Source organism: Haliotis rufescens, unplaced genomic scaffold (assembly GCF_023055435.1).
Source record: "Haliotis rufescens isolate VD_foot unplaced genomic scaffold, xgHalRufe1.0.p SCAF_9, whole genome shotgun sequence".
Classification (NCBI taxonomy): Eukaryota; Metazoa; Mollusca; class Gastropoda; order Lepetellida; family Haliotidae; genus Haliotis; species Haliotis rufescens.
This window is the reverse complement of record NW_025964383.1, coordinates 37,064,318-37,077,175: the sequence shown is the minus strand read 5'-3', so window position 1 is coordinate 37,077,175 and position 12,858 is coordinate 37,064,318. Positions and strand designations below refer to the sequence as shown.

Here is a 12,858-nt window from a genome sequence, read left to right as displayed (position 1 = left end):
CAGTCAACACCCAGATGTAACCTGGATAGTTAGTCAACACCCAGATGTAACCCGGATAGTTAGTCAACACCCAGATGTAACCTGGATAGTAAGTGAACACCCATATGTAGCCCGGATAGTTAGTCAACACCCAGATGTAACCCGGATAGTCAGACAACAACCACATGTAACCTGGATGGTCAGTCAACACCAATATGTAACCCGGATAGTCAGTCAACACCCATATGTAAGCCGGATAGTTAGTCAACACCCAAATGTAACCTGGATAGTTAGTCAACACCCAGATGTAACCCGGATAGTTAGTCAACACCCAGATGTAACCCGGATAGTCAGTCAACACCCAGATGTAACCCGGATAGTCAGTCAACAGCCAGGTGTAACCCAGATAGTCAGTCAACACCCAGATGTAACCCAGATAGTCAGTCAACACCCAGATGTAACCCGGATAGTTAGTCAACGCCCAGATGTAACCTGGATAGTTAGTCAACACCCAGATGTAACCCAGATAGTCAGTCAACACCCATATGTAACCTGGATAGTTAGTCAACACCCAAATGTAACCCGGATAGTCAGTCAACACCCATATGTAACCCGGATAGTCAGTCAACACCCAGATGTAGCCCGGATAGTTAGTCAACACCCAGATGTAACCCGGATAGTCAGTCAACACCCAGATGTAACCCGGATAGTCAGTCAAAACCCAGATGTAACCTGGATAGTTAGTCAACACCCAGATGTAACCCGGATAGTCAGTCAACACCCAGATGTAACCTGGATAGTTAGTCAACACCCAGATGTAACCCGGATAGTCAGTCAACACCCAGATGTAACCCGGATAGTTAGTCAACACCCATATGTAACCCGGATAGTCAACACCCAGATGTAACCCAGATAGTCAGTCAACACCCAGATGTAACCTGGATAGTTAGTCAACGCCCAGATGTAACCTGGATAGTTAGTCAATACCCAGATGTAACCCAGATAGTCAGTCAACACCCATATGTAACCTGGATAGTTAGTCAACACCCAAATGTAACCCGGATAGTCAGTCAACACCCATATGTAACCCGGATAGTCAGTCAACACCCAGATGTAGCCCGGATAGTTAGTCAACACCCAGATGTAACCCGGATAGTCAGTCAACACCCAGATGTAACCCGGATAGTCAGTCAAAACCCAGATGTAACCTGGATAGCTAGTCAACACCCAGATGTAACCCGGATAGTCAGTCAACACCCAGATGTAACCCGGATAGATCATAAAACCCAGATGTAACCTGGATAGTCAGTCAACACCCAGATGTAACCTGGATAGTTAGTCAACACCCAGATGTAACCCGGATAGATCATAAAACCCAGATGTAACCTGGATAGTTAGTCAACACCCAGATGTAACCCGGATAGATCATAAAACCCAGATGTAACCTTGATAGTTAGTCAACACCCAGATGTAACCTGGATAGATCATAAAACCCAGATGTAACCCGGATAGTCAGTCAACACCCACATGTAACCCGGATAGATCATAAAACCCAGATGTAACCCGGATAGTCAGTCAACACCCATATGTAACCCGGATAGATCATAAAACCCAGATGTAACCCGGATAGTAAGTCAACACCCAGATGTAACCCGGATAGATCATAAAACCCAGATGTAACCCGGATAGTTAGTCAACACCCAGATGTAACCCGGATAGATCATAAAACCCAGATGTAACCCGGATAGTCAGTCAACACCGAGATGTAACCTGGATAGTTAGCCAACACCCAGATGCAACCCGGATAGATCATAAAACCCAGATGTAACCCGGATAGTTAGTCAACACCCAGATGTAACCCGGATAGATAAAAAAAACCAGATGTAACCCGGATAGTTAGTCAACACCCAGATGTAACCCGGATAGATCATAAAACCCAGATGTAACCTGGATAGTTAGTTAACACCCAGATGTAACCCGGATAGTCAGTCAACACCCAGATGTAACCCGGATAGTCAGTCAAAACCCAGATGTAGCCCGGATAGTCACTCAACACCCAGATGTAACCCGGATAGTCAGTCAACACCCAGATGTAGCCCGGATAGTCAGTCAACACCCAGATGTAACCCGGATAGTCAGTCAATACCCAGACGTAACCCGGATAGTTAGTCAACACCCAGATGTAACCCGGATAGTCAGTCAACACCCAGATGTAACCCGGATAGTTAGTGAACACCCATATGTAACCCGGATAGTTAGTCAACACCCAGATGTAACCCGGATAGTTAGTCAACACCCATATGTAACCCGGATAGTCAGTCAACACCCATATGTAACCCGGATAGTCAGACAACACCCAGATGTAACCTGGATAGTCAGTCAACACCCATATGTAACCCGGATAGTCAGTCAACACCCATATGTAACCCGGATAGTCAGACAACACCCAGATGTCACCCAGATAGTCAGTCAACACCCAGATGTAGCCCGGATAGTCACTCAACACCCAGATGTAACCCGGATAGTCAGTCAACACCCAGATGTAGCCCGGATAGTCAGTCAACACCCAGATGTAACCCGGATAGTCAGTCAACACCCATATGTAACCCGGATAGTTAGTCAACACCCAGATGTAACCCGGATAGTCAGTCAACACCCAGATGTAACCCGGATAGTTAGTCAACACCCATATGTAACCCAGATAGTCAGTCAACACCCAGATGTAACCCGGATAGTCAGTCAACACCCATATGTAACCCGGATAGTCAGTCAACACCCATATGTAACCCGGATAGTCAGACAACACCCAGATGTAACCCGGATAGTCAGTCAACACCCAGATAGTTAGTCAACACCCAGATGTAACCCGGATAGTCAGTCAACACCCAGATGTAACCCGGATAGTCAGTCAACACCCAGATGTAACCCGGATAGTCAGTCAACACCCAGATGTAACCTAGGTTTCTTCTTCACAGCAGTGATTGGCGTCGGATTGAACGTTGCGTTATGACGCCCGTGTTGTTCAACGTTCTGCTTTCAGGGAAGGGAACGTAACGGTGTGGGGAGGCATCCCTGCATCCATAATTCTAAATTGATACTTCGCTTACGCGTATATTGTGTTAAGTAAATTCCAATCGTACAAGACAATGTAAAAAGAAGATAGTCTAGAATAACTCGTCTCTGTTTCCCGTTACTGTGACGGCGTAGTGTTGCTTTCAGATTGTCGTTGTGACAGATGACAACATCGATTATGACAAAATGTTTTATTCACATATTGGTTATCTTTTTGTACAAGGTTATCACAGTCGCTCAAGTGTAAATAAATATATCTGGTAAATGGCATATAAAAATTAATACTAAGGCGCAATACACAAGAGATGAGCAGTCGCGTACAAGGGATACGTTGAAAACAGCTGAAGAGATGGGGGGGGGGGGGGGGGGGGGGGGAAACAGATTGAAGAAGCACTCATAAAATAACCACTTATCTGCACCTTTCTCAATACAGCTAATGGACGTTTGGACGTGGGGAAAATATACTGGGGTCGCCCAAGTCCATTTTCTTACAGAGATGATTACGTTATCGACTAGAGGGTCTCGAAAACCATGTCGTCGCTTCTGATGGCAAGATAACATTCATGAGCAAATCCATGTCCAGTCAACCAACTGCTGGGCAATTGAAAGTATACACTTGAAAATCGGATTTGACCACACAACTGCAAACGTTTTCAAACGTTAATAGGTTGAAAACAGTCGCCGAAACACTGCAAAAGTATTGTCCAAAACACAACTATGATACCCGCATCAAATACATGACCATCGAATAACCACTTCTTGTTTGTTCCATGTTTAGCCACCATCAAACATGGTGTGTACTTTCTTTTGCTCGGCAGTTCATTTAAACAATCAAGCGAATGTCACGAAATTTCATTTCAATCTTTACCAATACTGAAGAAGAGGGGTACTCTCATGCTGTGTTGATCAGACACAGTGAGAGAGTGAGTGAGTGAGTGAGTGAGTGAATGGTGTGTTAAGACGCCGTCCTATGTAAAGTGAGGGACAACCATACACCCTCGCTTTGGTGAGTGAGTGAGTGAGTTTGGTTTCACGCCGCTTCTAGCAATATTCCAACAATATCACGGCGGGGGGACACCAGAAATGGGCTTCACACATTGTACCCATGTCGGCATTCGAACCCGGGTCTTCGGCGTGACGAGCGAACGCTTTAACCACTAGGCTACCCGATCGCCCCTCCCTCGCTTGGGGCAGTCGTCCACTAACTGCTTTACTACGGGCAGACACATGATAAAATTGAACTTTTTCAAAGGGCGTTAAGACCCAAATCAATCACTCGAAATCGGAATATTGTTTTGATCGCCTTTCATTCGTCAACACTCGCCTCTTTCCGTAACATGCATTCGGCTTGTCCCGGAATGACACAAGTCTTGTCAAGAATGGTATCGAAAACGATTTGCTTGTTTGACGATTAACGCCACACTCAGACATATTCCAGATATATGAAATAATCGAGTCTGGACCAGACAGTCCACTGATTGTCATCATGAGCATCGACCTACGCATTTGGAATACGATGACATGCAACAACCAAGTCTAGCGAGCCTGACCACCGAATCCCTTTAGTCATACCTAACGACAAGCATAGTCGCCCCTTGTGACAATTCTAACCCGGATCTTCAAAGGTTGCAGAGCGTCAGGCCACAATGAATACATTCTTAGATATTCACCCACATTTATAAACAATGTCATGCGAGATGCATTTCATTTTTGAAATGTTATTTTTAAACGGCGACTTTGTCCATGCACTGGCGACTGACGTGATTCCAAATCTCGATAAATTTGTTATAGCTCCCTGCTTGTTGATACACCCGCCCGCATTTGAATAATTTCATTAAGTGACACGTCTGCATGTGCCTGGCGTCAATACAATATTATAAAGCAGGATGTTTGATAGTGAAATGGGCGGGGTTTAACATCTAATAATTAATATATTGTGACCTAACAACAAATGTATTCAACAAATATATACTGGAATGTTTACTAGCAAATGCCAGTTTTTGATCTTCCAGGTTCGACAACCGAGACCCGATCACTCACTTGCACAGCCCTTCTTGTGCGAAACTGTTTTGTCTACGATCCTGGCTATCAATCGACACAACCAGAACGCAAGAACAGTCAACGAAAGTGTCAGTAAAGACCTACATGCATACATAACTGAAACATTCGTGATTACTCGCATAATTCCAAAACAAGTTGAATGGCGTTTGATGGGTTACGGAAAGGTGCGAGCGGTGACGAATTCACTTAAGAGAACTTCGGGACAAAGCGCAGTCCAAAAAAGTAATTAAATATATCTTTACTTTACTTCTAAATCAAATGTTCTGATGTATTGAGATCGGCCAACGATTACTCTAGTTCCAAAGATACCATGTGTCAATTTGAAAAGACAACGTGTTGAAGTTTGGGTCTAATGGGAATTAGACTACAGTCTCCCTTTAAAAAGAACCTAGATTAATCCCTACTTTGTTTTCACGTGACTTAGTACACTGCTGGGCAAAAGAAGGTTTACACATGAAAATCTGATTTGACCAAAACATAACACGCGTTTTAAAAACATCACTAGGTTGAAAACAGTCGCAGAAACACTGCAAACTTAAGGTCCAAAACAAAACTATAATCCCCGTGTCCTATACATCACCATAGAATAACCGTTTCAGGTTAGCTAAGCATCAAACATGGGTGTATACTTTCTTTTGCCCGTCGGTGTATGTGTATCTTTGATAGATCGACAGCAAAAGTACTGGCAACATAAACTGATGACGCCCTTAACTTCGGTTGGACTGCGCGACTGTGGCGACAGAGGAAAGAGTTATACGACACGCGGAGGAAGATCAGGTGAGCTTTAAGTCACGCCACAATAATACAAACAAAGCCCTTATTACACTTCGTGGTCTAAATACAGGAACTTATGATTGAAACATGTTCTCAAGAGTTGGGCGATACATGAACTGGCCGATTTGATCAACAGACCTGCGACTCTTGTATTGAAATAATACTATAATATTGAATCAATACCCGGATGTAACCTGGGTAGTCAGTCAAGACCCAGATGTAACCCGGATAGTCAATCAACACCCGGATGTAACCTGGATAGTTAGTCAACACCCAGATGTAACCTGGATAGTCAGACAACACCCAGATGTAACCCGGATAGTCAGTCAACACCCAGATGTAACCCGGATAGTCAGTCAACACCCAGATGTAACCCGGATAGTCAGTCAACACCCAGATGTAACCTGGATAGTCAGTCAACACCCAGATGTAACCCGGATAGTCAGACAACACCCAGATGTAACCCGGATAGTCAGTCAACACCCAGATGTAACCCGGATAGTCAGACAACACCTAGATGTAACCCGGATAGTTAGTCAACACCCAGATGTAACCCGGATAGTCAGTCAACATCCAGATGTAACCCAGATAGTTAGTCAACACCCAGATGTAACCCGGATAGTCAGACAACACCCAGATGTAACCCGGATAGTCAGTCAACACCCATATGTAACCCGGATAGTCAGTCAACGCCCAGATGTAACCCGGATAGTCTGTCAACACCCAGATGTAACCCGGATAGTCAATCAACACCCAGAAGTAACCTGGATAGTTAGTCAACACCCAGATGTAACCCGGATAGTCTGTCAACACCCAGATGTAACCCGGATAGTCAATCAACACCAGGATGTAACCTGGATAGTTAGCCAACATCCAGATGTAACCCGGATAGTAAGTCAACACCCAGATGTAACCCGGATAGTCAATCAACACCCGGATGTAACCTGGATAGTTAGTCAACACCCAGATGTAACCTGGATAGTTAGCCAACATCCAGATGTAACCCGGATAGTTAGTCAACACCCAGATGTAACCTGGATAGTTAGTCAACATCCAGATGTAACCCGGATAGTCAGTCAACACGCACATGACAACTCAAGTACCCAGGTATTAACTCAACCTGCGATGACGGATTTCAAGAAATATTGAATAAAGCTGGTATCAAGGCTAATTTTCGGGCATATGCGCCAAAAACATAAAACCAAGTCCATACTATAACGGGACTTTTTTGGATTTTCAAAAAGCTGGGCACCAAAGGACAGCGCCATGGGTATGTCAAGTCCCCATTTTAGTATTTTTGTATAAAAGTAGTAAGATATGTAACACTAGTATCGGCATACTCAGATTACACTAAGTCCTAACTTTGGCCTGATGTCGTCTAGGTGTAGGGGAGACAACCTCCTTGCCCACGATGGTCATGCTGTTCCTGCCGTTGAAGGCTGAGGTGCGGTGCCGGTTGTGGAGAGACTTGAGATCACCTACCACATTCCCCATCTGGTTTTTCGACCGGTTCTCCAAACGAACAGGCCCAGCTATCAACCCGTCAGAGAGACTGATCGGCTCACGGTGGAAAGTCCGAGACACGGAGGAGGGATGTTTCCTAACCGAGCCACCATGTTTCGGGACAGGCGAGTGGCTTGGAGGCTGATACTGAGACAATCGAATCGGCGGCAGCATCTTTGACTTTCTCCCTTCCAGACTCTCAAGGCTAGCCGAAAGATGGCTGTTAAGAGTCTGTCTCGTCTCGCTCATATCCTCGGTGTCAGTCGCGCGTTCCTTAAACCGTTCAATCAGTTTCTCTTGAGCTGTAAGTTTGGTTTTCATCTTTGTCATCTCCTCCTCCTGCATAGTGAGTTGAGTCCCCTTCTTCCTCACATCAATTTTCAGGTCATTTAGCTGTTTCCTCATCACCGTCATAATGGCCGCCTGCCAAACAGCTGCTCCCGATGCCATTTTGGATTTCTTCAACTCCCGTTCAATATCTTCTTGAGATCTGCTATCTTTTTCTTTCGTTAAGTCTTCGACTTTAGCGGTTTCTCGCTGCAACAAATCTCCATATCTAGAAATCTCCCGTCTCAACTGGTGTATATTTTCATCATTCGTTACTGCAAAGTCTTTGAAAGCCAATAACAAAGATGGCGCACCTTGATCTTCCGGTGCATATCCAAGATGGAGAAGCATCAGATTTCTCTCTTCTAACAACGTTTCATATGCCTGCTGCACCTCTAATAACTCTTTATATTTCGACACAAACGCTTCAAAGTCTTGAACCAAAAATGCAAACTCATTTTCACTTAATACCATCAAATCTCGTTCACTCTCACGTGGTTTCAAAGTCACGAGACCGTTGATCGTATTGTGAATTGTCTTCATCGTCGCCTTCAGTTGTCCAACCTGCTCCCCCGATCTCTGGATAGCAGAGTCATTCGCGGTGTTATATTTAATCTGTATGTTCATGCTGTCCCGGTGCTTTTCCTGCATCTCGTGCAGCTGGCGCTCGAGCACGCGCTTCTCTGTCCTGGCCTTCACGTGCGCATCCTGGGCTTCCTGCACGCATTGCTCGAGGTGTTTGATCTTATCGAAGGCAGACTTGCGAGCCTGCTCGAACTCTTGAGCTTCATTAAGCTGAAGTTGTTTTGTTTCTAACCATTTTTCTTTTTCTTTCGTGTCTCTTTTCCATACATATTTCATGGTCTCACTTTGAATCTGAAACGAGTTGGAAACCGATGTAAGTGTTTTATAGGTAGAAAAGTCATTTGTTTCAGATAAATGCTTGAAAATCTAATTTTGCCTCAGGTTTTACAACAACAATTTGTTGGCATACATGCTGGTTCTGCTGACTAATTATGTTGTAACATACACTTCAATCTCATTACAATCAGATCTTAGTGCACGCTACTGCTACACCCAATCCGAGGACACCTTTTTGCAGCTCGAGTAAGAAACCTTGGACGCGACGTTAAACTCAATTTCACCTCAGCTCACCTCACGTGAGAACGACCTTTCACGAACTTTGACCGCTAATGAAATGACAGATAAGTAATCGACATTGACCAATCAGAATGCAGCTTTCACGAGCCTAATGCCTCAGTTACGTTTTGCCCGGACCGTCTATATACACGATATCGTGCAAATAGTGGACCAATGCCGTGCAATAAACACGACTGGAAAACTCCCTTCTCCGCCGTGAGACGCGAACGCTGATTGGTCTATTAATTTCCTCCACACAAATTAAACCTGGTTCCCGGTCTCAGTTGCGCTACGCTACATTGTACATTACTCCCTAAAATGTTAACTCTACACCATAGTGCGGGTATCGTTTCTAAAAAGATGTATCAAAGATATATAAAAAATCTTTACTTGTTGATAAAATTGTAATTTCTTCTCTAAACATCTGTGAAGATATAAAGGTTTGATATAAAGGTGGGATCTAAAACATCTACGGCTAATAGCAATTATAGGGCCGCCGCAGCATTCCCACGGTCACATACCGTAGCAGTCACACATGTTAGGGTAGCCGCACGGCGTATTTTGAATTTGTTGAGACAGAAAACCTGCGGCTGCCGTACGGCCTTTGAAGTGATGACGCACGGTCGCATTAAAGTTTTGACATATACCAAGGCAAACGCAAGGTAGCCCAGCCTCAGCCGTTGAGGAACAACCAGCGCCATCTATAAACTGTGTCTACAATCTATATGACAGATATGAGAGATAATACACATATGAATAGAATTGGTATATATACCCGCACCACGCACGGCGCAGACTGCCACGTGGACCTTGCGTTGCCTGCAGGGTGTGCCGGATACCGCAAGGCCACCGTACTTCAGGCTGACTCAGGCACCCGTGGAATTCCTGCGGCCGCCGCAATTTTTGGAGGTCCGCAAAGGTCAATTGTAATTCATTAGACACTAGGGCAGCTGTAAGGCAAACGGAAGGCCACCGTACGCCTGACGTATGGTCGCCGTTGAACCGCTCTACGGCATGGCTGCAGGTATCTCTCGATTTCAGGGGGCTACAGCCGCCGTATCGCAGCCCAAGAGCAAATGTGACTGAGGCATAAAGGCAGATGTTTCCAACTGACAACTTTCATTCCAGACTGCGCTTTGAAAAATATCACTTCTAAATTTGAGGGGCGGTCGGGTAGCCTAGTGGTTAAAGCGTTCGCTCGTTACGCCGAAGACCCGGGTTCGATTCCCGACATGGGTACAATCTGTGAAGCCCATTTCTGGTGTCCCCGCCGTGATATTGCTAAAAGCGGCGTAAAACCATACTCACTCACTCACTCTAAATTTGAAAACCGAACAAAAGAACATTCTTGAATGTCTAATAGATGGCTTAGATTGCATGGCGTACGTCACACGGGCTTAAAACGTTTAAAATGTTAAATATATATATATCCCATTGAACCGAGAGATAGACGACTGATGGAATTAGTCGTACATCCACCGTAAGTGTTGTTCTCATTACCCCGTGTTAACATTTTCGAGATTGCGTGATTCGAAAACACATTTCGATTGTCTAGACCCCGATCTAGTAAGCGACGCTCTGATTGGTCACATGAAGTCTTTCGGTCGGGATATGGGATATGCTCAAATCTTTGTTTAGCTGTACCGAGAACTAAGATCTGATTTCAATGAGATCGAACATAATTGTACTTTTTAAGCATATTAAATGGTCGTTTGGTCTGCCTCCAAGCACTGGATTTTTAACTGAGTACTTGACAATCGAATTTATTCTCTTTGAGGCGAATTTGCTTACGGTGATGAAAATGAAGATATTCTAAGTTTATTTACTTCTTCGAAATGAAAGATATACTTGTTAAACAGACAGGGTACCTTTTCTAGAATGTAGGCTTCGAGTTGCTTCTTCTCAATGTCCTTGAGACCACGAGACACGACCGGAAGTCGTTTGCTGAGGTCACTGGTGTCAAGGCCATCCTTCCGAGACTCTGGAAGAAGAGATAGGTAAATCCATGTGTATTTCATGTATGTGAACTTTGTCCTGTACTTATGCCTACTCAACAATATGATATACTTTAACGTGTCTTCCGTTATTATAGTCCCGTGAAGTCTTCAGCAACCCATGCTTGCCGTAAGAGACGACAAACGGGATCGGGTGGTCAGGCTCGCAGACTTGGTTGATGCATGTCCTCGTTTCCCAACTGCGTGGATTGTTGATAATGTTGTCAATCACTGGATTGTCTGGTCCAGACTATTTACAAACCGCTTTCTTCCAGGGGTAAGACTGGCCACAATCCACTATCCGCCGTATTCATCAAGTATACCCAACCTTCATCAACACCTATATCCACTCTATTCATCAAGTTTACCAACCTATATCCACCCTATTAATCAGGTATACCCACCTATATCCACCCTATTCATCACGTTTACCCACCTATATCCACCCTATTCATCACGTTGACCCACCTATATCCACCCTATTCATCACGTTTACCCACCTATATCCACCCTATTCATCAAGTGTACCCACCTATATCCACCCTATTCATCACGTTTACCCACCTATATCCACCCTATTCATCACGTTGACCCACCTATATCCACCCTATTCATCACGTTTACCCACCTATATCCACCCTATTCATCAAGTGTACCCACCTATATCCACCCTATTCATCACGTTTACCCACCTATATCCACCCTATTCATCACGTTTACCCACCTATATCCACCCTATTCATCAAGTGTACCCTTTATATCCACCCTATTCATCAAGTGTACCCACCTATATCCACCCTATTCATCACGTTTACCCACCTATATCCACCCTATTCATCAAGTGTACCCACCTATATCAACCCTATTCATCACGTTTACCCACCTATATCCACCCTATTCATCACGTTTACTCACCTATATCCACCCTATTCATCACGTTTACCAGCCTATATCCACGCTATTCATCAAGTGTACCCACCTATATCCACCCTATTCATCAAGTGTAACCACCTATATCCACCCTATTCATCACGTTTACCCACCTATATCCACCCTATTCATCACGTTTACCCACCTATATCCACCCTATTCATCACGTTTACCCACCTATATCCACCCAATTACGTTTACCCACCTATATCCACCCTATTCATCAAGTGTACCCACCTATATCCACCCTATTCATCACGTTTACCCACATATATCCACCCTATTGATCAAGTTTACCCACCTTTATCCACCTTATTCATCAAGTGTACCCACCTATATCCACCCTATTCATCAAGTGTACCCACCTATATCCACCCTATTCATCACGTTTACCTACCTATATCCACCCTATTCATCACGTTTACCCACCTATATCCACCCTATTCTTCACGTTTACCCACCTATATCCACCCTATTCATCACGTTTACCCACCTATATCCACCCTATTCATCAAGTGTACCCACCTATATCCACCCTATTCATCAAGTGTACCCACCTATATCCACCCTATTCATCACGTTTACCCACCTATATCCACCCTATTCATCACGTTTACCCACCTATATCCACCCTATTCATCACGTTTACCCACCTATATCCACCCTATTCATCACGTTTACCCACCTATATCCACCCTATTCATCACGTTTACCAACCTATATCCACCCTATTCATCACGTTTACCCACCTATATCCACCCTATTCATCACGTTTACCCACCTATATCCACCCTATTCATCACGTTTACCCACCTTATTCGTCAGGTATACCCAACTTTATCCACCCTATTCATCAAGTGTACCCACCTATATCCACCCTATTCATCAAGTGTACCCACCTATATCCACCCTATTCATCAAGTTTACCCACCTATATCCACCCAATTATCAAGTGTACCCACCTATATCCACCCTATTCATCACGTTTACCCACCTATATCCACCCTATTCATCACGTGTACCCACCTATATCCACCCTATTCATCAAGTATACCCACCTATATCCACCCTATTCATC

At 44.4% G+C, this 12,858-nt stretch overlaps 1 protein-coding gene across 5 annotated transcripts in view; it reads right to left on the bottom strand.

Annotated features, from left to right (window-relative positions):
- Positions 1-499: 499 nt before the first annotated feature.
- Positions 500-12,858, bottom strand: part of LOC124139530 (janus kinase and microtubule-interacting protein 3-like) — a 54,742-nt gene continuing 42,383 nt past the window's right edge. For 4 of the 5 annotated variants that reach the window (XM_048391213.1, XM_046506656.2, XM_048391214.1 and 1 more), the window contains 3 exons: positions 10,725-10,837; positions 6,951-8,592; positions 2,471-2,935 (listed from right to left, as the gene is read on the bottom strand). In XM_048391213.1, the coding sequence (XP_048247170.1) occupies positions 7,237-8,592; positions 10,725-10,837 (1,469 nt within the window). In that variant the 3' untranslated portion in view covers positions 2,471-2,935; positions 6,951-7,236. Of the gene's footprint in view, positions 772-2,470; positions 2,936-6,950; positions 8,593-10,724; positions 10,838-12,858 lie in introns of those variants that run through there. The other variant, XM_048391212.1, reaches the window with a different exon arrangement.